General features: G+C 46.2%; 1 protein-coding gene across 3 annotated transcripts in view; it reads left to right on the forward strand.

The window, feature by feature from the left end:
• The window catches only part of TPCN1 (two pore segment channel 1), a 45,614-nt gene that overhangs the window by 193 nt on the left and 19,940 nt on the right, over positions 1-25,481 (forward strand). Inside the window, exons 2-8 of one of the 3 annotated variants that reach the window (XM_071571690.1) lie at positions 142-784; positions 19,025-19,149; positions 21,615-21,791; positions 23,095-23,208; positions 23,459-23,589; positions 24,519-24,607; positions 25,172-25,206. In XM_071571690.1, the coding sequence (XP_071427791.1) occupies positions 673-784; positions 19,025-19,149; positions 21,615-21,791; positions 23,095-23,208; positions 23,459-23,589; positions 24,519-24,607; positions 25,172-25,206 (783 nt within the window). In that variant the 5' untranslated portion in view covers positions 142-672. Of the gene's footprint in view, positions 1-141; positions 785-15,559; positions 15,579-16,100; positions 16,304-19,024; positions 19,150-21,614; positions 21,792-23,094; positions 23,209-23,458; positions 23,590-24,518; positions 24,608-25,171; positions 25,207-25,481 lie in introns of those variants that run through there. The other 2 variants (XM_071571692.1, XM_071571691.1) reach the window with 2 other exon arrangements.

A 25,481-nucleotide genomic window follows, 5' to 3' on the forward strand; every position in this document is an offset into this window, starting at 1 on the left:
GGGGCGGCCGGGCCGGGCTCGGCTCCCCGGCGCGGTGACAGCGCCGTGCCCGTGGCCCTCCCTCCGGGCAGGGGCAGCGCGGGTGGGTTGTCCCCGTGGCGCGCTGTCCTGGGCCTGCTTGACTTTCCCGTCACCTTTTAGAGAAACGCGTGACCTTGTGGCACCGCGCAGTTAAAAATCCGCTGTGGGAGCTTCATGTGTGCGGACTCCAGGCGGCCTGCGGGGCTCCCTCTCGGCCCTCCCCGCCTGCCATCGCGGCGTTCGGGCTCGTCGGGGGACAGAGCCATGTGTGGCGGCGACACTTAGCGCCATGCCGGCTCCTGCTGCCGAGGGGTCAGGAGTTTGCCAAGGAGCACTTTCTCCTGCTTCCCTGCTGTCCTGCGAGCCGCGCGCCGGCCGGGATAGGGAGCCCGGACCTCACTCTTTGAGTTCAGCTTTGGCATAAACACATCGAGTCCGGTGTCCTGCGCTGCTTTTGGAGAGCAAGGAACTCGCTCCCTTTGGGAACGGTGGTTTCCGGAGATGGGTGCATGTCGTGTGACATCCGCGTGTCCAGAAGACAGCCCCGATGGAGGACTGTCCAGGGAGAGGTTTTGACACAAGCGTTTCACAAGTGGGACTGGACAAGGCGTTGTTTCACACTCCGGGAGCAGCAGCCTCTGAAGGGACGGGATGGCTGTGAGCATGGACGATGACGTTCCCCTCATCCTCACCCTGGACGACAGTGGGAGCACTGCCTCAGCCCCTCTGGATGACCTGGATCAGGAGGAGCTGCCTAACGAAAGTAAGATCCCTTTGTCATTCCCTGCCCACTGCGGTGTTTGTCTCTTTGTGGTGGCTGCTCTGCCCGGTGCTTGAAGGGCCTGAAACTCTGAGAGTCGTCACTCAGTGTCCCGGGGCTGCCTGAGAAAATCACATCAGCAAGTTGCTTGTTGTGTTGCTTGTTTGCTCACAGCTCTGTGAGGGCTGGACGAGTCTTACCAATGCTGTTTCTAGCAGACATTTTTGTGGTTTCTCTATAACCTTAAGCCCAACTCTCGTGCACATTGTCCCTGGGCATCTCCTTCCCTTGGCACTGTGGTAATTTCCTCATGTGGTAATTTCTAAGCACTACAAACATCTGTCCTTTGCAACTGTTGTTTTGCCCATTTCTAGTTTACATTCTGATTCTTGCTATAAAAAATGATATGGAAGGATAAATCCCTCTAACATTTTCATTGTGCTCTTATCAAACAACCTGGAGTACCTTTAGGCAATTATTCCTGTTAATCCCCAGGTGTTCAGTGGGGCAGAGCCACTCTGTGGGCACTGGGAGGGGACAAACAAAAGCCACCATCCCCCAGCTTTGCTTTCTCCTCAGTGTATCTTTATTAAAGCCATCACCCTGCAGCAGGTTGGGTGAGGACAGAGATGTGTCTGAGCATGTTCTGGTTTGTGTGACACCTCACTGAATGTATCTGAGCAGTTTTGTTCAACACATCCCTGTGACTTCCAGCTGACATTGCAGGTGCACACTCAGGTCTTGTGATCCTATTCCAGCCCTTGCTGCCACAAGCTGAACACTGGTAACAAAGACATAATTTCCTAACCTGGCATCCCTTTTTTCCACATTATTCCTCTGTGCCTTTGAAATTTTATTCTTGTAATCAGATGGATTCCCTTAGTTTTCTCCTTCTGTGACTTCCTAAGTCAAGAGTTAGTTTTGGACAATAAAGATCCTTCCTCCCTCCTCCCCCTCTTCTCCCACCCCTGCAATATGCAGCTGACTTTCTCTAAGCTCTGCTGCATCCTTGCTCCATCCCATCTGTTTGTCTTTTAAAGTTTAGCTCTCTATTTTTAAGTTAAATAGAAGAGAGAATTCTTCCTCCATCCACAGATGTATTTATAGGATTCCTTGTGACTAATTTTAATCACTCTTCTCTCTTTCTTCCCCTGCCTCCCATCCCTTCAAAGAAGAAGTTGGATGAGGCTTAACATTTGCCTAAAGCCAACACTGCTGTGTTAAAGCACAGCCATGAGAATGAATGTATTAATAAATGAAAATACTCCACAATCTGCTTCCCTGGAAATACAGGGAAGTTGTTTAGGGATCAATTTTGTGCTTCTTAAACGATTGCTGTGTGGTTTTTGAGACTTCATTTCCTGGGGTTCTCCGAATGAAATGTCTCTTATTTTGCTCTATGTTTTAATCGCTGTTGAAGTTGGATTTGCTGCAAAAATATAAAGCTTATTCTGTGGAAATGACATGGAAGGAGCCTTCTGAAGTCAGGGTGGGATGAAGGATTAGAGGAGGAAGGCTGACATCAACAACTTGAAAGGCACATTTATCTCTGAGAAGCGGGAAGCTTAAATGAGTGACTGAGCACACTGACACCATCTCTGCTAACAGTAAGCTTGTTTAAACCCCAGGATGTGTAGTCCAGCTTTTCCTCTTTGCCTGCATGGAAAATCTGCTGTGAAATACAGCAAAGTTGTGTCTCATGGATGCTGTGAGGAATCAAATGTGCCCACTCTGCTCTGCAGCCCCTTTGCTGCTGAGGACTGAAATGGCATTAACAGAACTGTGTAATGTTGTGCTTTTAGTCACGGTGAAAGATGTGAGGAGTCCTTTCTAAGAGAGGGAGAGCCTCCCAGGGTGATGATGAGGACATGGAGACAGGGAAGGTCAGGAGACTGTTTCCTTCTAGTTTTGTCCTGTTGCATAAACTCTGGTAATAGAACATTCAGCCAGAATTTGGAGGAACAGCTCACTCATTACTGTCTCACCATCAACTCCAAGGGATTCAGTGGCAGGTTAAACACAAACCTTTTATTTCAGTGGGTCCCCAGAACAGGCTGGGACTCTTTGCAGTGAAGGACCCATCTTCCTCTTCCAAGTGACACCAGGGGAAAGACAAAGTGGCTGTAACTGCCCTTTGTTAAATCACATGTTTGTGGTTGATAATAATTTCACTCTTGTTTTGTGTTCCTGCATCCACAAGCCTAAGCTTTAATCCATTTTCCAACCTCTCACAAGTGTCTCCCTGAGTGCTGTGTACCTGTGCAGTTCAGTGTAGCAGCTCTTGTGTTATTTAAGGAACTTCTTGTGCTTTTAAAAGAAAAAAAACCCTATCCATGGTGTGGCTTTGTTACAATCAGGTCCTTGGATAGATGAATTTGTAGTTTTGGACTCTTGGTGTTGATTGTCTACAAGTGCAGACAAGTTGCTGGGTTGAAATAAGTAGGAACAGTGTTTTCCTAAAGCAATAGCAGATGTAAAAAGAAAGGACTGAAGTGCAGGAGTGAATTCTTTTCCAAACCTTTCAGAAGAGTCCTCTCTTGGGTAAGTGAATGTCTTGGGGTTAGAATAAAAGAAAGGTAAAGAAGAAAATTATGTGGAAAATTACACTCTTAAACAAAATGTCCAGCTGCAAAAATTAATCTCCCAAATAATCCAGCTCTTAAGCACTTAATGGGAGAAAATACTTGCATGGGGAGGAATGTTAAACCTCTGCCTTGCTTGGCTTGTGCTGGGACATAGGACTTCCAGGGAGCTCCCATTTGCAGCCACCACAAAGGATCAGAATCCTACAAAGTTGACAGGAATTCAGACCACATCCAGAAAAATGTGGTCCCCGTGGTGCTGGTGGTTTTCTGACTGCACTGTGTGGGACTGTGGCACTGGGTGATTTTTCTTTCAAGCTCCAGCAGCTGAAGGAGAGGAGGAGAAGCTCTTTCATCACTGAGTCCACACTAATGAATGTGGTGCTGCCCTTCCCTGGAATGTTTTATCTGAGGATCTCTGAGTGCTTTACATGCTCTGATTAAACTTCCCAGCACCTGCCTGAGGTGAATGACTAATATGGAACTGAGTTTCTGTAGAAGGCAAAAAAGGAGAGGCAATCCTTGCATGGCCTTTCCCAAAATGGTGTACTGAGAATGATGAGAACCTGCCAGGGTTTAGTGATTTCCCATCCCTCACCCAAACTCCTGGGAAGTGTTCAAACAGAGTTCTCAAAATATCTCAAAGTGCAATGTCTGTTTTCCATCTACAAAGGCAGCGTGGATAGCCTTGAAACTCTGGGACAGTGTCTCTCCTTGAGCTGATGGGAACTATAAGCAATAAATGAGTGCACATTGATTTATCCTGTATTAGATCAGATACAAGATTCTCCTTTGCCTCCTGCATGGAAATTGCTGGAGGCTCAAGTGGTGTTTCAGTGTGTTCAGAGCAGAAAGTACAGCTCCGAGTGTCGCAGAGGGAACAATGGGATATTGTCTGTTTTCCCACACAAAGGATGATGGCAGGGGGAAGAAGTCATCTTTCAACTCTGGGTTTTTACAAGGAAGCAACTGCATCTGCTGTGGAGGTACAAATTAATTATTGGGTAACAGCCAAGAGGGATGTTTTCTAGAAGGATTGTTCAAAAATGGGAAGTTATAACTTTGAATGGGATTCCAGGTGAGCCTTTGCAATCTCACTTTCTGCAGCCTGAGGAGTAAATTGTCAGGAAAACTGGAGCCAGCCTGGCCTTTTGGGTAGGAGGAGAATTGTTGACACGTGTGCTCCTGTGCCTGTCACTGCTGGGAAGGAGCAGGTAGCCCAAAGGGTGTAAAGAAAACGAGATTTCTCTGTTGGGGAGGTTGAAAGGGATGCCCCAGGTGTGCTTGGTGAGGAATGTGGGTAAGGAAAGCCCAGAGACTTTTGGTTGTGCCTGTAAAACAGGTTGTGGTGTGAGCTGAACTTTCCAGGGTGCTGGAGGGAGGCCCCTGCCCTTGCCTGGTGCCTGCACAGTTCCCTGATGGAATGTGTGAAGGGGCTTTCAGCAAAGCTGTTCTTTTTCTAATTGGTTGGTTTGAGACTCATGTGATGATTCTGAACAGTCTAATTGCAGCATTAATGGATGTAGATTACACCAAACTTGTCTTTTTTTAAGAAAATTCCTTTACTTATCCCCAGGTAGACACACACTTTTGGGAATGGCCCAGGATTTGGGCAGTGAATGTTGTTCTTTTGAAGCATGTGAGCCACCTGAATTTTGATGTATTTGCTAACCAATGCAGCCTGAAGTGATTCAAATCTCTTCTGTATTGGATCTGGTTCCAGAACATGTTTGTGTCAACAATGAGAGAGTAAGTCTGTCCACACAGACCACAACTTCAGCTCATCTGGTCATGGAATCATCTCAGGGAATCTCAAGATGGTTTGGGTTGGAAGTGACCTAAAGGGTATCTTGTTCCACCCCCTGCCATGGGTAGGGACACCTTTCACTATCCCAGGCTGCTCCAAGCCCTGTCCAACCTGGCCCTGGACACTTGCAGGGATGGGGCAGCCACAGCTTCTCTGCCCAACCTGTGCCAGGGCCTGCCCACCCTCACAGGGAAGAATTTCTCCAAAATATCCCATCTAACCCTGCCCTCTGGAAGTGGGAAGCCTTTCCCCTTGTCCTGTCCCTTGTAAAAAGTCAGTGAGTCCCTGCTCTTCAGATACCCCCTTTGCCTTCCTGCTGCTGCTTCCCTCAGTGCCATCCATGGACGAGAGGATTTCCAGGTGTAAAACAAGTGGACAATTCCTGATAGGTGGAGGGAACAGGTAATAAATACCGGCCCTTTGGGGAAATGCTGCAACCACATAAACTCTTAGTAGCTCTGCTTCTTGAGGAAACATTTCAGTAGCTGTGGAAGCATTCTGGCTTTGCTACATTTGGAGGGAAAGAGGCATTTTAAATGTCAGCCATCTGGCAGATTTAATAAATCCTTCAGGATCTGTAGGTTTTGGTCCTTGTGTGGAAGTAAGGATTTTGAAGATGGCTATTTGGACTGGGGCATGGGGTAAGAAATGCTGTGTTTAATTAATGTGAAGAAATAGGGGATGAGGGAACAAGCAACTGCATGCAATGGACCTGGCAGATCCCAAGATTTCCGACAGCCAGGCTCTTAAACAGCCTTTTGGATTATCTGGTGGCTTTCTTGAATGCTGTGCAGGATATTTTCTCACGTCATGGCCCCCAGTTCTACCGATTTGCCTTTAATTAGTTCCAGCAGCAGTGCCTCTGCTGCTGCCTTTCGAGGTGAAGCATGGCCAGAGCACAGGACTGGGATCTCATTTTGGGAAGCAATTGGGCTCTGCTGTTGGAGCAGCTCCTCCTCATACCTGGGGTAAGTCAGTTAATGTCACTGTGGGCATCAGTCTCACCTGGAAAGTGCCAATTACCCCTGGTGTGGAAGTGGACAGACAGGTAGGCTTCATTCCTTTGTTATGAAGAGGGGCTGTTTTGCATTGCTGTGCATGATTCATTTTTCTTAATATGTACCTGCTTAAAATTTGTAGAGAGAGGAATTTTCTCCAGAGCACGAGTGGTGGTTTCGTGCTGGATTGTTGTTTATGCCTGTGAAAGTCTCATTTCTCCAACCTAACAGCCTTGAATTCTGCAGCTTCTGCCAGGGCTTCTCTAATCCTTTCCTGGCCTAGATGAGTTGTAATGAATGTTTTAAGCAAGCAAAGCGAAGCAAAACTGCCTCCAAGATGAGTGAGGAGTGAAAATCTTGGAAAGGGAAATGAACACCCTAAACATAAGGAGATTATTGTTTTCTCCTTCAGTACAATTCGTTTCCCTGGGTGATGAGCTCTGTAAATACAGAGGAAGGAGGGAAATGCTGCTTTTTAGGAGATGTCGGGTACTTTTCACTATTATGTTAGAATAGTGAAAAATGTGTTTCTGCTCTGTATCATCCTCTGGAATCTCACTTGTCCTGAGAATTCAGGTTTTAAAGGAGGACTGTGCTTAAATACTTGCCTGAGAGGGTAGAGCTGGTACCTTTCATTCACCAGAAACAGCAGTGTATTGTCCCAAACTCAAAAGCATTTGTATGGAGACATTCTCACCGTGGCTGTGTGAACGTGCTGCCTATAGAAGAAGAACCAGGAGCACAGTGAAGTACCAGGAGGCATCACGGGCTGCAGTTACGGACGGTATTTTTCCAAGCCTTCCTTGTTTTCTGAGCTCTGCAGGAGAGCGGTTTGCACAATGCACACATTGTGTGTCTCACAGTAGGATGCTCTGTCAAACAGAATCTCTGCACTGTTGACTCTTTCACGCAGTGCAAAAAAAAAATTCCTGGTGATTTCATCCTGAATGCCTCATGCTGTTCAAATCTGAGCCGGTAACAGCGTCTACAAGGTAGAGAAGACTTGGGTTAGTGTTCCATTATCCGGGAGTCAGATGGTTCTGTCTCCTTTGTCGTCTCCCAGAGCACTGGGGATGGAGATGATCTTGCCTGCGTGCTCACTGTGTGTTAGGGAGGATGCTGCAGAGTGGGGCAAGGAGTCTGGGAGGTCCTCACTCCCTTCCTGGAGACAGGAGTGAAGACCTTAGTGCTTTCAGGGAGCGAGCCTGTGCCCCTTGTGTGTCTCTTTTCTAGCACACATCCTTTTGGGGTGAGAGCAGAACAGGCTATTCCAAGTGTTTTCTCCCTGAGCTGATTGCTTTCATTGAAGAGTTGGGATAAGGGCACATGCCATGGCATGGGAGGGCTCTGCTTTTTGAACAGGTGGTCCTGGAACTATAAAAGATGTTGAGGAGTCTGAAAGTGTTCGAGCTGCAATTTTAAATCGCCAACTTTCCAGCTCTAACCGGTCACTCCTCAGCCACCACAGCTGACTTGGGAACATTTGGCTCAGGAAGCGGAACAACAGTTGGAAACAAATAGTGATTAGTTTTTTCATGGCTTCCCAGGGAACGCATCAGTTTGTTCGTTTTCCCCCTCATTTTTGTGGTTCCTGTGGATTTTTAAGGCACAGTAGATGCAGGATGTTCGGTTTAGCCAAGCTTGCTTACTGGCAGATTAAAATGAGCAAAGGCTGAGCACGCTGAGTTCACTCATCATAACCAATATGAGGCTTCTCAGAACTTCCTTTGCCCTTGGTATCTTCACCGAGGAATCCTGCCTGCTGCCGTCAGCCCCCCTGCGTTGAAATCCCATTTTACCCATTTGAATGCTGTAAGAAGTGCTGTATAAACTAAACAGGAGCATCTGTGAAGTGGTTAGAGTTGTTGTTGATTGCCTTTTCCTTATTGCCTTCAGGGGATTTAGGCTTGAATTTGCTGGAAGTAGAATTTATGAGCCAGAACACTCCATTTTTGATCCTTAAGCTGGGAAAAATGTGGTGAATGTGATGGGTCTTTCTCTCACCTCCCATGTCTCTGGCTTTTGATCTGGACCTCGCAGGGCTCTCCCCGTGTCTTTAGCATAATTACTTTTTGCATGTGGAGAAGATGCCTGGTTTTCACATGGCTACTTTCTTTGTTGAGAGCTGTAGGAGCAGCTTTAGGATTTCATCCATCTGCTCCTAGTGAGCAGTTCCACAGGAAGTTCATGCACCTGCCCCTCATCTGGGAGAGAGGGAAGCAGGAAAGGTGTGTTGGTGTTAATCCACCACAGCACTATGAGGTTGGTGAACCATCCTGAGGATGACAAGAGGAGACTGCTGTGATTTGAATCATAGTGTGGGGGTTTGAAACATCCAGTGCTGCTTTTATAATCACGATCTGGTGGTGTCTGTTTGGAACAGAAAGCTTTTCTTTTCCTGCTCATGTGAGGGAATAAAATTTAGGATGTGTCTCTCTGCAGAGCCTTTTTAAACCCTCTAATTCTGTGGGGCTGGACACCTTAGCTAGTCCTGTATAAGATGTGTGTGTCTCTCTTGGTACCTGGGAATGTCTGATCATCTGTATTTTATTCCAACTGTTTTTCTGAGAACACTGCCACTTATCCCTAGTGGATTTGGGAAAGTTTATGGCACAGAAGCAATGTGGCCTGTTAAGGCTTTCACTAGAATGCACAAATATGTTCCTGCTCTTTGTTAACCAAATGAAGAAATGCCTGTAGAATTAAGACTATGTGATCAATCCTGAACAGGCAGCAATGAAAACTCCCCAGGGTTAGATTGTACTGGTGAGTTGGCTGTGCCATTTATGGGATAACCAGATTTGGGAGGAGGAGGAGGAGGAGGAGGAGGAGGAGGAGGAGGAGGAGGGAAGGGATGCCATCTCAGTTTGTGCCTTTGTGGCTGCTGGCTGAAGGCATGGCCTCCAGAAGGGAGAGGGTAAGGACAGGTTTGGCTTGTACAGTATTTCCAGTCTGCCCCATTTTTATCATGTCATGGCCACCCTGTCTGGAGGGGATCTGTGCCTGGAGAGAGGCACGAGGGCTGTGGCATAATCCATCTTGTAAATGCAGTGTTCCCACCACGTGAATCAGCAAGGCCAGCTGGTCAGTGGGTTGGGTAGTGGTGAGTCACTGCTGCTGCTGTTGCCCATTTGGTTGTTTTCCATGGTGCTGAAGGAAACACGATCTTGCCCTATTAAGTAAATACAAGCAATTTACTAAGGAGAATTTTGGCTTTTGGTGCAGGAGGGTGAAGTGACCAAGGCAAAGCCCCTGCTTTTCAGCTACAGGGCTGGTGGCAGGACCTTATCTCAGGTGGTGGCAAAGGGGAAGACTTAAAAACATTGACAATTATTCATATTCTGTGAGACAGCACAAATGCATAGAAAATAAAAATGTTAATGAAAGCTTTAAAGCCATTGGAGAGGCAGCAAAACATCCAAGAGGCTTGAAGGTAGCTTCAATAACTGGGTAACTGTTGGTTGAAGCTGGAGAAATTCAGACAAGGAATAAGGCACATATTGGACTGTGTGGTCAAAGTTTGGAACCACCTCGTAAGAGTCAGAGAGGGTTCTGCAGTGCTGGGAGACTTTTGAAGTCAAAGCTGCCCATTTTCTAAAGATGTGGTTCTGTATGAGGGCTGTAGGACTTGGAAGTAAGGAACAGTTGAGGGAAAACCCTCTGGCAGCTGGTTTGCAGATGTCAGACTAATGGTTTAACTCCTTCCCTCCTCTCCAGCCATTACAGATAACTTCCAGTTCCTGCCAGCAGCGGTTTCCACCAAATGTGCAAAAGTCTTTTTTTATTAATGGAGAACAGTTCCACAGCACCAGAGCCTGGGATTTTCCCTATTCCTTTACATGTGTCTTGCCCTGAAGTTGGCAGCTTCTCTTTCCTGGCTGAGTGGCGAGGCAGAGATGTGGCAGTGTTGTATTTCAAAAGAACCTGTGTGGCTGAGTTGTGTTCTAACACCACAAAACACAATTACCTCCTTGTTACTACTGTACCACAACAAATAACTTTAATTGGTCTCAGCCTGTCGTGGTAAGATATTAAGAGTTTGTTGTTTAACTTTTAAACTGCTGTAATTTTCTTCCTATCTCTCTCTCTTCAGGGAAAAAAGGTCAGTGAGGCACATACCCTATTTGTGCCTTCTCCATTCTAGTCCTGCTCCAGCACTGGGTGGCCATGCAGGAGGTTTGTTGCCCAAATTAATACTGTTTTTTTCCCATAAGGGAAGCAGTTCCTCCCTGCTTCCATCTCCTAACTTTGTGACTTCCCTGGAGAACTTCTGGTGGCTGGAGCTGGCAGTCAGACCTGGCAGCACAGTGCTTTTGTTGAAAAGGCCAGATTGCAGCTTAATCAAACATCTTTCTGAGCTGCACCAGGGAAATCCAAAGGCTCTGCTTTGGAGAATTGAAATGAGGAACGTGCTCTTAAACTGCTGACATTGTGTTGTTACCAATGCCAAAGCAGATTTTTAATGTGTTAAAAGCAAGAGGCACTGGTTTCCCTTTATGGAACAAAAAGAGGAAATTCCTTCATGTAACAGGATGTGTTAAAGAAGTGCTATAGCTGAGGGATTCTGCTATTGTCTCTTTCCCTTTCTGTTACTTCCTTAAAGATTGTGAATTAGAAATGTGTGTGTTTCATGTCTGGCCTCTCTCATGAACCATAACCTTAGGCTGAGTTGTCTCTTATTTTTCCTTTTTCATTGGTTCAGCAAAAACTTTACTATTTCCAATTGTTTTTTCCATTCATTAGTTGTTTCATAGAGCCTGTCAGTGACTCAGATTATTTAATTCCAGTTATAGCATAATTCTATCTCAGTGTGTGTAGAGCCTTTGTTGCTGTGATATGATCGGACTGACGAGATTATGGAGCAGATTAGATGCTAAAAAGATGGATAATACAAGGTTGTAAGTGATCCTTCTGTTGTTGCTTTGGCTTCTCCTTTTTGTGTTGTGATGGTTCATTTGTTAAGATCAGAAATAAAGGATATGAAACCAGCAGCAATTTGGCTCAATACAAGTGAGATTCTCAATTGTATTTTCCTAATGCCACCTAATGCAAGCCTTTTATGGGAGTTTTACTGATTAAAAATGCTTTGGTTTTGACTTTGCAGCTTTGTTAAGAAGCAGGAACTCCTGTGTTACACAGTCTGGTATTGAAGCAGTGCCTGATTCCAGCTCTCCTTATGGTATTTCATGGACTTTCACGTGCAGGAGTGTTTAATTCCACAGCTATCAAAAAGCAGCTTTGTGGAATAGGGCTCAGGCAGGAGGTGGTTTGCATGAGCTCCTGGAAGGTGATGCAGCTGGAGAGCAGGAGGTAGTGGGGTAGGGAGTGTTACCCTTGCAGGATGCAGCTCTGTGGATTGAGGAGCAGTCCTGTTTCACTGGTGACTTCTGTGGTGGTTCCTGAGCCCTGTGCTCTGGTGTATGAATGAGGCTTTTAGGGGTCAGGGCCTGTCTGAGGCTGACAAAGCACCCATCGGTTCATCTTCAGCCACTGAAGTTCCTCATTAACCTAATTGTGGATTTCAAACATCCCGGAAGAGAGGGATCTGCTCCTCTGCCTCCTGCTGCTACGTATTCAGGAGTAAAAAACTGTGCTGTGATCAAACACTTCTTGGTCAAAACTTCCCACGTAATATTTCAAAAGGAAAATAAAGACAAGTCCCAGATTGACTCAGGGCTGAGATCAGAGGAGTGCAGGTGTCCTGGGGAGACAAGGCAGCAGTTGAGGATCTCCAACCAACTGAGCTTGGCTGCTGAAGATGGGTAAGATTATCCTCATACTTGTTTTCTTAGAAGTCTTTGATTTTTTTTAATTCTTCCTTACAAATGGCTCTGTTTGTACCCAGCAGGGTGGTGCAGGAAGTGAATGTCCGAGTGAATCATCTTGGCTCATCTCCCGAGCCGCAGAGCAAATGGTTAATTGGCTCTGCCTCACTCAGAGCCAGAGCTGGCTGGAGCTGGGGCTTCTGCTGGGACAAAACCATTTCCTACCACGCTTTAGCTCTTCTGGCATCGTGTGTAGCTCATGCACGGGGGGTTTTACATGTGTGCAGTGCAGATGTTAGCAAGGATACAGTGGTCCTCTAATTAAACAATGCCAGGCTTAAGCTGTCTTCAATATAAGAAGCTCGGCAGCACCATTGATAAGAGGCAATGATATATAAAATGTGACTTACCATGCTGAGGGACATCTGCTCCTCCTTCATGAGGATTCAGCTCCCTGTAGTGTGGTGATGAGAGCATGAAGTGAGCTCGTGTTGGTGCTGTAGGAACTCGGCTGCGTTCTCGAATCAAGGACGGTCGACTTGAGCCACCTCGTACCACTAACAGGAAGTGGCAACATTCATTTTAAAAAAAAAAAACTTTTCTGTGTTAAATAGGAAGCTGAAGTGACTTTATTTGTTGAGCTTCACAGCAAGCGAGTGCTGTGAGAATACAGTAAGACAAAGAGCCCCGAGGCCTTTGCATATGTTTGTGCTGTGCTGTTGTCTCCAAGGAAGAGCATGACTTTGTTGCGCTGCCTTGAAATATTCCAAAGTATATTCTTTCTCTTGCAGCAGAAGGGCTTGGCACTGCTCTCTGTTGGAGATGCCCTTTTTTCCTGGGCAACGAACTGATAGCAAATTGTTTGGACTTCCCCATGGCTGTTAAATTCCTTCCCACAACATCCCCTGAAACAGGACAGGCATTAGGATATTTCGGGCTGCAAGGATCACTCCTGCGATGCTCCCATTGGCACAGCAATGAACTGGCAATCAGGCAGCAAAGGCAATGATTTCCCTGTCTGTCTGTCTCACCTCTGAGATGGGTGGCCCAGTGCCAGACCAGCTGTGCTTTCCAGGCAGCTTCCAGCTTTTTCTCTCCTGGGTAGGTGAGTCTGGCCTTGAAGAGACAAACGCACATGTGTTCATGCCTCAGCACCTGGAAAGAAGCAGTTTCTTATCAGCCACGTTGAGCAGGGAGGGAAGATAAATCCTCTGAAGGTGAAGCTGCATGGCATGTGAGCTCTTCACAGGGAAAATGCCTGTGGTGCTGGGACAACTCCAACATACTTGACTAAAATCTTGGCTTTGGGCCTGAAGGTGCCTGCACAGCTTGTCTTGGGAAAGAGTAGGCATCAACCTTGTTTCCATGTTTTTCATGGATTTGTACCTTCTGTAGTGAGTGTTCCATGTGGTTCAGATGAGGGCTTTCTAAGAAAGAGGAGTTCTTCTGGATGTCTTTGACAAATGAATGTTGTCCTTCTCCTGCAGCTTTGTTCATCCTCATGGCAGCCTCAGGGAGCAGAGTCACTGAGGGAGTTGGAAATTTCAGCCAGCACAGGGATCTTGCACTGGGACAGGTCTTGTATGTGAGGTCAGGAGGTCCAGGAACCCTGAGAGCACCTCTCATCCTGCTGGGATGTACCTTCTTCCGTGGGCTCATGTTCAGTGCTGTGGGATGCCTGGTTATGTTTGTATGAAACCAAAAGCCTGAGCTCTGTGACTGAGTTTGGGAATTAGATAACAGATAAAGTCAAGATGGAGGGTGTAAGAAAAGGAGGTGGAGTGCCAGTGAGGAATGCAAAGCTTGAGAAGAAGTGGCTCCAGCTGAATGGTGCCACAGGTATAGAATCATGAAATGGTTTCAGTTGGAAGGGACCTTAAAGATCATCTTGTTCCACATTCCCTGCCTTGGGCAGGGAGACCTTCCACAAGACCTAGGTTGTTCCAAGCCCTGTCCTACCTGGCATTGAACACTTCCAGGGATGGGGCAGACACAGCTTCCCTTGGCAACCTGTGCTGGGGCCTCACCACCCTCACAGGGTTGGTGATGAGGGACTGGAATTGAATGGGTCACAGACTCGTTTTTGCCCTTCTCCCTGCTCCAAAGGCGTTGGAACCTCTCAGCAGGACCCTCATGCTGGTATGCTCAGGTTGCAAGCCTCTTCCAGTAAACTTGGAAAGGATTTGCTCAACTCCAAGAAGTCACATTTGCCCTTGGGTAGCCCATGCTCCTGGAAAAGATAGAAAAATATATTTCTCCTGTGAAAAATCATAGCTGGCAAGGTGTTCCCTAACAGGGTTCATTGCTCTGTCCAGAGAAGAAATGATGAGTCTGAGGGCAGGGGAAAGTGCAAGACAGCAGCTCCTACCATATTGCAGGAAGAAAAGAAAGGGCAAAGTTGGTGCCAGAATAAATTTAATTAAGAAGGAATCTGATGGTTAACTGACAATTAGGCCCTCTCTTTCCCTGTCCTTCCCCTCCTCTGGCTGGTAGCTGGTGCTCTGTGGGGTGTTGCAGCTGGCACATCACCAGCTGTCCAAGACAGTGACTGGAGCTGCTTGGAGCACGTGCCCTGGACAGCCTGACCTTTCACAACTGCAGGAGGGAATGCCTTCCTTACTTTTCTCCCTCATTGCTCTGGTGAATCGACTTGCAGGGACCTTGCAAGGCCACATGAATGAAGATGTGCCCTGTCTCTGAAGTTGTGTGTCCTTGGCATTTATGATTTTGCCTATCAAGAGAAATACTACTCACACATGGAACTCGTTAGAGCAACTCACATCTTGTGTCTTACATTGACTCCACACATGATATGTAAACAATATGAGTGACAGATTAGCTGTAAGAATATTTTTTTTCTGATTTAAGTCACTTGCCCTGCCTTCAAATGCAGTGTTCTGTCATCACAGGTGTACTTGCTAAAATAGCATTATCTGGGCAGGATGGCAAACAGCATCCAAACCTTCCTCAGCCTTTTAGGAGAAAACCCTGGTAAGTCCAGTAAAGACTTTGGAGTCAGTCGAGAAGCTAATTAGGGAGTCTCAGTCTGTTTCAGTGTAAGGCCATTAAAAAGTGTGTGCTATCTGGAAAGCAGAACATCTGGCAAACAGGCTAATGAGAGCCAGACTGGGGGAGCTCCAGGCAAATGTTAGAACTACCCTGTAGAGTTGGTTTATAACTCTTTGAATTTGGAGGAGGTTACTGGTTTGTTGGATAATTTTTTTAATTGTTATTTACTTAAACAAGTGCAGACACCAAAGTCATGAAATTCCAGAGTGACTTCAGTTTGACATATAATAGCTGGCTGGGAAGGGTGATTTATTCCTGCTTCCTGTGCATATTTTCAGTCCCTTATTCCCCTTTCAGCTCTGCCTTCGAGATTCCCCCATGGCCGTGAGCTCCTCCGAATGAGAGGAATTTGTTTTGTTCTCAGCCCATGGAGAGTTTTTCCTTCCCCTAAGCAGGGAATTTGTTTTGCAAAGGGAGAGGTTTGGGCTCTGGAAAGTTTATGCTCCTTCTCTTTCTTTCTTGTTTTTTTGTTTTTTATTGTAATGATGACATATGGAAACTATTTACACAGGAGCATGCTCTGCTGCACTGAATGGAAATGCTGGAGTCCCGGCAGTCTCGTTCCGGATGCCTTGTGTAAGCAGCCAGCTGGTTTTGCTTTTCCTTTTTTTCCCTCTCTTTTCTTTTTCTTTTCCCCCCTCCCTCTCTCTTTTTTCAGGGAACGTCTGGGATAAGTTACACAAGTGTGGATGGAAGTTTTGCCATCTGCGAACAGCTCAGTTCGTTTCCTTTGCCTTGCCCCTTGCACTGTGAACTTCACAAATATCTGTTTTCTTTTTGTGCTGGAGATTCCTTGCTGTGACTACTCAGCACTTTCACTCCATTCCCCGTTAGCTGGTCGTGTTTGCTGGTGAGCAAGTTCTGCCAAATGCCAAAATAAGAGAGCACCGCACATGAAGCTTTGCTTTACCACCGCGCTCGTGCCTAAAAGCATTTTGTCCCGCGGCTAAACCTTCCTAAAACTTGCACTTGGAAACACCCCAGTGCTCAGACAGTGAGAGGGAAACGTTTTCACTGAGGTCTGAGCCACCTTCCTCAGAGGGGAGGGGAGAAAACGTTCAGTTCTGCAGCGAGCAGAGGAGAATCTTTTGTGCGTAGCTTTCCCTTGAGGAAGCTGCGAATTCGAGGATCGGCTTTCGGAGCGCAGGGAGGGAGGAACTCCAGCTCTGCCTCGTCTCCCTTTCCCCGGCTCCGAGCACAAGCGGCTGCCATGCAGTGGAGAGAGCTGCCTGCCATCTACTTGGAGGATTCCGGGAGCCCTGTGGAGAGATCCTCCTATCTCATTGAGCTCCATACTGATGGTAAACGCCGTCGGGGATGTTGTGCAGCACGAGCGGAGCGGAGGTTGCATTAGTCTGTGTCATTGTTATCATGGGAGCAGCTGAGGAAATTAGCTGGCTGGAGGGCTGCCAAGCAAGCAGTCAGAGGCTTGCTCTTCAAATTTATTATTATTTTTATTATTATTTATTACCCAGATGATGCTGTTGCCTCAGGGATGGTAGATCAACCTTCTGGTACCTGATGGGGAAGGAGCTGATCCACAAAATGCAGCTCCCCACTGGAACACTTCACCAGAATGTTTTCTCCTCTCTGTGCCTGGAAAAAATGATGCCTGGTTTAGACAGGAGGAAAACATCTTGATTTCTAGAGTTATTTTTTTTTGTTTCTAGTTTGCATCTCTGACTGCTGGTTTGTATTTGCAACCTTGGTGTCACTGGGACATCTCTTCTGTTTCAGCTGCGAGTCCTCTGTGGGGAGCACAGAGAAGGGTCCTGGTGCTGGGTTTTGGCTGTGGTGTGTCTTTCCCTAGTGTTGATCCTTTTCAGAGAGGTTGATTCTTGCAGAAGGAAACTACTTCAGGGTTAAAGGTTGTTTGGGCACCTTTGGTCAGGGCACAGTGTGTTGGTGTTTAGGTTAAGGCTACAAACCTTTGCTGCTTTGGCCACAGTGTGTTGGTGTTTAGGTTAAGGCTACAAACCTTTGCTGCTTTGGCCACAGTGTGTTTTGATGTTCTTAAATTTTGTATATGCTGTAAGGTAAAGTCCAGGTTCTGATGATGTGCTCCTTCTGTCACTCTGTTAAGCATTAAATGTGAAAAGGTTTTGCTCTGAGGCTGAAGTCTGAGGGAATCTGTCTCTATGAAACACATCCACAGCAAAAGCTTTGTAAATAATAACATTTAAGAAGTTTTTAGTGCTCTCAATATAACCCTTCTGATTTTTGCATATTGCTGTCATCTCTTAGTTAAAAAGCAGACAAACCAGATGACTGCCATTCCAGTTCTGGGGATAAATAAAAACTCCATCATTCAGGTTTTTTCAAGAACTGTGCTAAATCAAGGGATGTGGGGGAGGAACCGGCCTCATTCAAACATTTGTCCAGATTTTGAGTGGTATTTTAAGAGTGTGGGGGAAGCAAGAAAGAGAAACAGGCTTCATGCTACAGGATGCTCAGCAATCTGAGTGTGCAATCTGGAAAGTCTTCACAAATCCCAGAGAAATGCTATCTTAATTTGATTTGAGGGTGGAAGAGGCAGCTGTGGCTTTGCATTGGTGAAGGGGTTCTGATTTCTTCCCACTCTGCCTTTCTGCCAGAAGCACATGGTGCCATTTCTCTTGGTGGGTGCAGAGTTTTTGGCATGGACTCTTTCTCCTCTCAAAGGGCGTTTTAGAAACACTGAATCAGTAATTCAGTGAGGATTATTTTGTCACAGCAAATCTTCAGCAGGCTGTCATGAGAGAGGAAAAGAACCTCATGGTAATTTTTGCCCACTCTCAGATAACAGCTTCTAACACAGAGAGAACAAGCTGCCACACCACAGCTTCTGTGCCCACAAAAAGGGGGGAATCAGCAGTTCTGTGCTGGCAAGATCACTTTTACATGTACCCACTTTGGGAACATGAGGCACTGGAGGAGGGAAGTCTCTACTGAGAGCAAGAACAACCATGTGGTGTGGGAAATGATTGAAACTCTGGAGAGGCAGCTCCACCACAGGTTTCATGCATGGCCCTAAGCAGGTCTCACTGCTCAGTGTTCTTTGTCAAACATACAAAACAAACTCCCAAATTCCAGAAGAAGAAACCAAGTGACATTCCCTTTTTGTGCAATGTTTGTGTTTCATATTTTGCATGTGTCTTAATAGCACTGAGGCTGCAGAATGCAAAAAATGGCAATTATTTTTGGGTTTATATAAATGCCCTGTGTAACTCTCCCATTGGAATTGCACTATGTATGTGTAGCTCTGCTTGAGAGTTGCTTTTTGCAATTGAATTGTATTTTTTAAAATGAAAGCTTTACTTATAAAATCTGGTTCAAATGTTCAGTAAAGCATTGCTTTATAGTGCTGTACCAGTGAGGAGGACACAGGTGAGAAGGAAACTTAGAAGTTTCAAAATTAATCTGTGGAATGTGAACAGAAAATTAATCTTGCTGTTTGTTTGCATCAGAGGGACGTTGGTACTTATCAGGATCCAATAGTGTTGTGAGGATGCATTATTTAATGACTCTCAAGTGCTGTGAGAAATGATGCTTTCTAGTAAAAGTCCTGACAGCTTCTGTACTCACTGGTTTCCCTTGGCAGTGGTAGTCCTGTACTCCATCCTTCTGTGGTCTCTCCTACCATGAACTGTGCAAAGGAAATGCTCCTTCAGCAAACCTTTCACTTTGTGGGTTGGACATCCTTGGAGACTGGGAGCTGTTACCTGCCTGGTTATAGTTTATGAGTTCTGATAGCATGCTTCAGGCATGACAGCACAGATCTCCTGAGCCAGGAGACCTGCTAACTACATCAAATAGGATGCTGTCTCCTTGATGATCTTCTGGGAGCTTCCCTGTGCTGAAGTGCCAAGTTTGAGTGTCTCTTAAAAGCTCCTACCTGGGAAGGATCAATTTGTCAGTGTACAAGCTGCCAGTTTCCTGGGTACTCTGCCCCCTCCTGATGTGTGTCTCTGATCCCAGTGCCTCCTGATCAATCCCAGCTGGCCTAATTGTGAATCCATGTTTCTCTCTGTGTCCTGGTGCAGATGGAGGCAGCTATGACGTTGTCCATGATGCCTCCAGCCCTGCAGGGGGGGACTGCTGTGCTCAGCAAAGCTCTGCCCGGCACAACTGGGAAATGAACTACCAAGAGGCAGCCATCTACCTCCAGGTGAGCTCTGCTGCATGCTGGATTGTGGGGAAAATGCTCCTCAGGAGCTGTGGTGGTGCTTGGTTAGAAGGAGCGAGGAGCTTCCATTCTGAGGATAAAAATTTGGTGCTTTGCAAAGGATTCTGCTTGAAGAGTGGGGCGGTGCTGGAGGTGCCTCCAGATAGGGTGGTCATTTGGGAGCAACTGAACAAACTAGCCATCCTCTCCCATCTCTCCCAGTGTCAGGGACTGTAGTGTTTGGGGGGTTCAGCATGTGTTCAGTTCTGCCACCTTGCCATGGGGGTTTTTGTAGCTGGTCATGATCATCATTTCATCTCTGCAGTCACTCTGAGGTGAATGGTTGGTGCTCTGCTGGGGACATCTCGTGTTCTGGAAGTGCAGGGCCTAATCCTGCCTTGGCCACAGGTTGGGATGTTTGTTTGGTGTCACTCAGTCCTGCAGGTCATGTAAGGCACGAGGGAAGGCAGAGGTCTAGAAAGCATGCAGGGATTATGGTCAGCCCAGGAGGGAAATTTACTGTATATAAAAAGAAAAAACAAAATCCAAACAAACCCCACCCATGATCCAGTACAGGAAACACCCTCGTTACTTCAGCCAAGGGGTCTTTTTCAGGTCACTGTACAGTGTGCTGTGATGAACTAGCCACCAAAACTGAGCTTCTCCCAGAGCTGTCTAGTCTGAAATGGTTGTTGGTTCCCTTACTGTCCATCCTTCTTCCTTCTCTTTGTTCCCTTTCACAGCTCTGCATGGCAGCTTGAGGTGCTTTGAACACTGTTTTTTTGTTTAAACCACTGCAAGGTGACGGAAACTATTTTTCCCTCCCTGTTCTGACCCCACAGGACTGAGAAATCTCACTTCACAGATATTTTAAAACCATGAAGGCTGGACCTTGGCAATACTTGAGCTTCATGGTATGCTGGAGCAGCCCTGACAATGGAATGGTGGCTCCAGCCCCTCCTGGGCTTTTGTTTAAACTCCTGATTATTGGAGCAGCTCAGCAAAGGGTCATTGAGCTGCTGCAGCTCTGATGGTAATGGACACAGCAGGCCTGCCCCTTCAGATGCAGATGATTCTTGCTGCTGCCTTGACCAATGGCCACAATGACACTGTCCTTGAAATGAAGTAGAATCACTTAAAGAGCCTGCAGAGTGTTCATGTGAACAGTAGCTGCAGGCGAGTGTCATGGCTGGATAAGAGGCCTCTGCTGTCCAGCCATGTTTGGAATTGCTTGGCTACCAAGAGGCAGGATTTAGACTGTTTTTCATTCTGCAAGTGTGTTTTGCCAGGCGTGAATGAGAATGCCCTGCTGATCCCAGCCTGGGCTCTTGGGGGGGCTGGTGTTGATGGAACTCACTGCTGGGCTCTGCCCCGCTCACAATCTGGCTCCCTGACCCAGCAGGGTTTGTTCTGAAACACAATATGAGCTGGAGTAAATGAGAAACGTTTGAAACCCTCTTCTGAATGAGTCTGGAGAATGCTTCACTTCTAAAGAAGGGCTTCCTGACCTCGTTATCCATTTGCAATCACAGTTATTCCACTTTGATAGTAATAGCATGACTGTCCTTACAGTAATTGCTTACCTCGAAAGATGTTAATTTAAAAAAAAAAATCCACTTCTTGTGCATCAGTGGGTCCCAGCTGGGGAAAAATGATCTCTTATGGCAGTTCTCAAGAGGCAGCAAGTTTCCTGTGAGTGACAAAGGCTTCCTTGCCAAAACTATTGACTCAAAAAAGAGAAGAAGCTGTTGGGTGGTTCTGCATGAAAAACCTCTAAATTCTCCCCAAACTAAGTTTTGTCCTAGAGGTAAAAATAGTGACGATGCAGCTGTTTGAAAATCAGTCATAGGCAAAGTGTTAAGATGGAGTATCTGACCTTTTAATGTTAATTAAGCTTTCTTGTTAAGGGGGAATGACAAATCAGCATAGAGGCTTGTTAATTTTTCATGGAGTCTGTCTTACATTCCTGAAGCAAAAAACACTTTGTGTGCTCCACTGTTTGCTCCCATACATTTTGCAAGGCCAAGATAAGGAGGAACAACTGTCAGCCAGGTGCCCTGGAGCTTATCTGGGTGTTTTTGTGTTCTGTCCTGGAGAAGTTTAATCAAATAAGTCTGCAGATACGTGGAAGTAGTTGCAAGTAAATGAAGTGTTGTGTTTATGTTGGAATGTTGACTGAAGTTACTTTGCCTGCCTTTATAAACTCTTCCAGCTCTCTGCCTCATTGTGAAAAGGCTCAAGGGTTTCTGAAGTAGGAGTTTGTGGATATTCATAGGTTTTGTGACTGAGATATGCTTGTGAACAGAAGGGCACATTCCTCAATAGGGAGATCAATGGCAGGCTGTAAGTGGGAATAGTCTGTTGGGAATTGTATCCAATCCTTACAAAAATCTGTGTTCTTCATGTGTAAAACTGTATAGTACTGAGAGTCACTAATGCTGTTCTCTTCTTTATTCCTGCTGCTCTAGGAAGGAGAAAATAATGATAAATTCTTCACTCACCCCAAAAATGCCAAAGCACTCGCTGCCTACCTCTTTGCACACAACCACCTTTTCTACCTGATGGAGCTGAGCACGGCACTGCTGCTCCTGTTGCTGTCCCTCTGTGAGGCTCCAGCAGTTCCAATGCTCCGTCTGGGCATCTTTGTAAGTACTTTGGGTCAAAATGAAGAAGTCTGCTTGCTCTGCAATGTGGGTAAGAGGAAAAAGAAGGTCAGAAAGGAAGAAGGAGGCAGTGAGAGGAATAAACCCACCTGGCTTGTTCTGTAAGTGGGTTTGTCAGCAAATAGGCCAACCAGCAAAGCTTCCTTTTTCCAACTGATGTGCACAGATCACAATGAAAGCAACACTTATTTCATATTATCCATATGCAGTTCTTAGATTTTGTAACAGAAGTGTGTGGTTTTTCCTTTTTCTTGAGATAACTCAAGAATCTCTGTGCTTTGGGGTGATTTTAAAGTCATTGTCAGTGTTGATGCTATTACCCCCCCCATCACCACTAGTTCCTGGAACAGCCTGGGACAGGTTGCTAAACCTTCTCTTGTCTTCTCCTCCCTGTGCTATGAGGACTCTTTTTAATGAGTGTGTGAGTGACTTAAAGTTTTATGTCCAGCCTTCACAAACTGCAGGATGAGAGAAGGGTTCAGACACAAACTGGTGTGTACCTTTGTGAATCCACATCCACTTCATGAGGTTCCACTTTCAAGGCCTGATGTTCTGGTGGGAGAATCTACAGCTGCTTTTGGAGCTTTTATGGCCCCTTAGCACCATGCCAGGGATGTAAAACAGTGATGACTGGGGTAAAAGTGTTGCTCAAAATGAGTCAGGGCTGCACAACTCAGTTTGGGTTTTCAGCTCTGAGTAAAGCTGAGGTTGTAAAAAAGTACTGTCATCTTCTTTGTGGTGCATTTTGTGTCTTCCAGCAAAGTAGAGGCCCTTCAACACTGCCCAAAGCAGGACTTTCTCTGTGGTTGTTCTGTCTAGGACATCTCTAGTTCTAGGGATAGTTCTAGGAACAGAACTGGGAGTGTCTGGTTCAAGGGAAGACCCTTCTCAATGTAAATTCCCTCTGCCCAGCAGCTCTCTCCTTCCTATGTTTCACTAAAAAAACTCCAGTCTCAATCTTTTAGAAGTGTTTCTGCTCAAGTTACTGGTGTCTTGCCCTTGTATTTCAAATGTATGAATAAGTGTTTTTGATGTGTTTCTCTAGTCCAAAAGGGGACAGGATTTCAGGAAATTCTGGCCTTACTAGAGGGGACTTGCACAGGCTTTAATGAAAGCCTAAAGCCCAAATACAGAAATGTTGAAAAACAGTGCTGTGCTAGCTTTAAAAGAGTGGTCTTGGGTTTTCCTGTGTGCTGTGTTCAGACTGTTGTGCTTCTTGAAAAAGGAGGGCAGAAGTGTGGCCTGTGCTGTGCTGCTGTTGATAATCAAACCTGTGTTGTGACAGGTCCATGCAACCCTAGAGCTGTTTGCATTAATCGTGGTCGTCTTCGAACTTTCCATGAAGATGAGGTGGTTGGGCTTCCAGACCTTTATCAGGCACAAAAGGACTATGGTAAAGGTAAGTTGTCTGTTGGATTGTCAGTGTTTCCTCCTTCAACATCCAAGGAACCAGATTAATATTGGCCTGTGCAGCAGCAGAGCTGACGTAGCCGTGTGTCCCAGCTGCCAGATGATTCATGTGAGATCTCTCAGCTCTCAGGGACACCTCCCATCCTCAAAGCATCCAAATAAGCAGGTGGTCAGTGAGTGGTTTGCCTTTCCCAAGTGCAGCCTGCAGCTGTGCCTCTCCTCACCCCCCTGTTTTGCAGACCTGCGTGCTGTTCGTGCAGTTCATCGAGGCCATCGTGGTGTTGGTGCGCCAGACCTCGCACGTCCGGATCACGAGGGCTCTGCGCTGCATCTTCCTCGTGGACTGTCGCTACTGTGGGGCTGTCAGAAGGTGATGCTCAGCTGGCTGGGGGTTCTGCTGTCATGCCTGGGGCTGGGCTGGAGGAAAAGCTCTCAGGTCCTGTTGGGGTCACCCCTATCCCAAGTAAGAGGGCAGCGTGAATGATGGTCAGAAGAGCTCAGGCACAGCAGGCAACGAAAGGCTTGATGAGAAGAATTACAAGAGTTTATTCAAGTTAATTTCATCTAGGAGAGATTCAGCTAAGAGAGAGTTTCATAAACAGTTTCCTCATAGCTCATAGATCATAGTAGTTCTATTTTCAGTAACATCCACACCTTTTATATACTCTCACATCCAACATGTCATGACATTATTGGGTAGCCCATTCACCTCACATACATAGAAGCATCTCATTGGTCACAGGACCCCCCCCACACTACAGGTACCTCTCTTCTCTTTAAGGGAGAGCTCTAAACTGCTTTCCTTAAGGGATGCACTTACAGTCACCCCTACAGGGTCCTGCAGGCATCCCAGGAAAACCAATGTCTTTCACGGGCATTTCAGATCTTGGAGGTATTTTAGTTGTAGCTAGTGTGGATGTGCTCACAGCACACGGGGCTTGGGTGCTGTTCTCAGGTGGATAAACCATCTTAGAGAGCCCAGCACATGAGTGTGGCTGCATTGTTTCTGCTCCTTGGTTTGCCTGTGGGCTGCACAATGAGTCAGAGATAGTCTGGAGAAGGAGAGTTGACAGTGTGACATTAGTATTGTTTGCAGTACCTGGAAGCTGACTGCAAAGGACAGATGGGTAGCTTGGAAACCATCTTAATTTAGCAAGCTTTCCACTTTTAATCCTTGGAGGGAGTGGGAAGAAAGCTCTTAAGTGTGGTGTGATGGTGGTTGTTTTTTTTTCTCCCTGACAACCTGGAGGAGGAGTAAACGTGCAAGTTTTAGCTTATTAATGTTTTCTTATTTTTCAGAAATCTGCGACAGATCTTCCAGTCCCTCCCACCTTTTATTGACATTCTTCTCCTCCTGCTTTTCTTCATGGTGATTTTTGCTATTCTGGGTGAGTTGTATTTATGGAAGGTGAAGTGATGCTCTTAACCAATGGTTGTCCAAAATCAGAACAAACAGCCTGGATGAATATAAAGCTGATCAGATTCAGAGTCCTGCCAGGATCTTCCATTTATCCCATTTCATCTGGAGTCATCTGGAAGGCAGAATTAAAGATAAAAAAAATCTGAAAGCTGGGTATTTCAATTTTGAGACAAAAGTCCTTTTGACCTCTTCCAAAGTAGAGTCAGTGGTGTGTTTCCAAGTTCTGCTTCCATCAACTGTTCCTCAGTCTTGTCAGTTTAGTTTACATCCCCAGGAATACATGTGTCTGCAGTGTACCTGCTAAAGTCCAAACCACCCCCGGAAAGTTTGTTTTCTGAAAGGATCAGTGACATCCATTGACAAATCTTTATGGAGAAGGCCTTCCAGATACTTCCATCTTCGTGGTGTCAGAGAGGACTTACTGTTAGCGTGACCTTCTCTTTGGGAACTGCTTTGCTGCTGGACATTAAACAGACTTTGTTTATTCTTTCCCCTTTTCTCTCTTTCTCTACCTTCTCTGCTGCTTCTCTAGGTTTTTATTTGTTTTCTCCTAACCACTCCGATCCGGTGAGTACCTTGACTCTTTCAGCTCAGCTTGAGTCTCATTTGACGTGCTTAGGACTCAAATATTACTGTACAGACAGTTTATTCCATGTAGTCCCTGGGACACCAGTTGTCAGCAGGTCTGAGGCTGCTTGGCCCACCCTGCTTTACTGTCTGCTGGGAAGGAAGACTGTGCAGGGAACTGTCTCAAAGACAGGGTGTCCCAGAGGGAACATTCAGAGGGAGTTGTTCCTTGTTCCTGATGTCTTAATTCAGTTAAAAGAGCCACCTGCCACTGT

This window comes from Pithys albifrons, chromosome 17 (genome assembly GCF_047495875.1).
Source record: "Pithys albifrons albifrons isolate INPA30051 chromosome 17, PitAlb_v1, whole genome shotgun sequence".
Classification (NCBI taxonomy): Eukaryota; Metazoa; Chordata; class Aves; order Passeriformes; family Thamnophilidae; genus Pithys; species Pithys albifrons.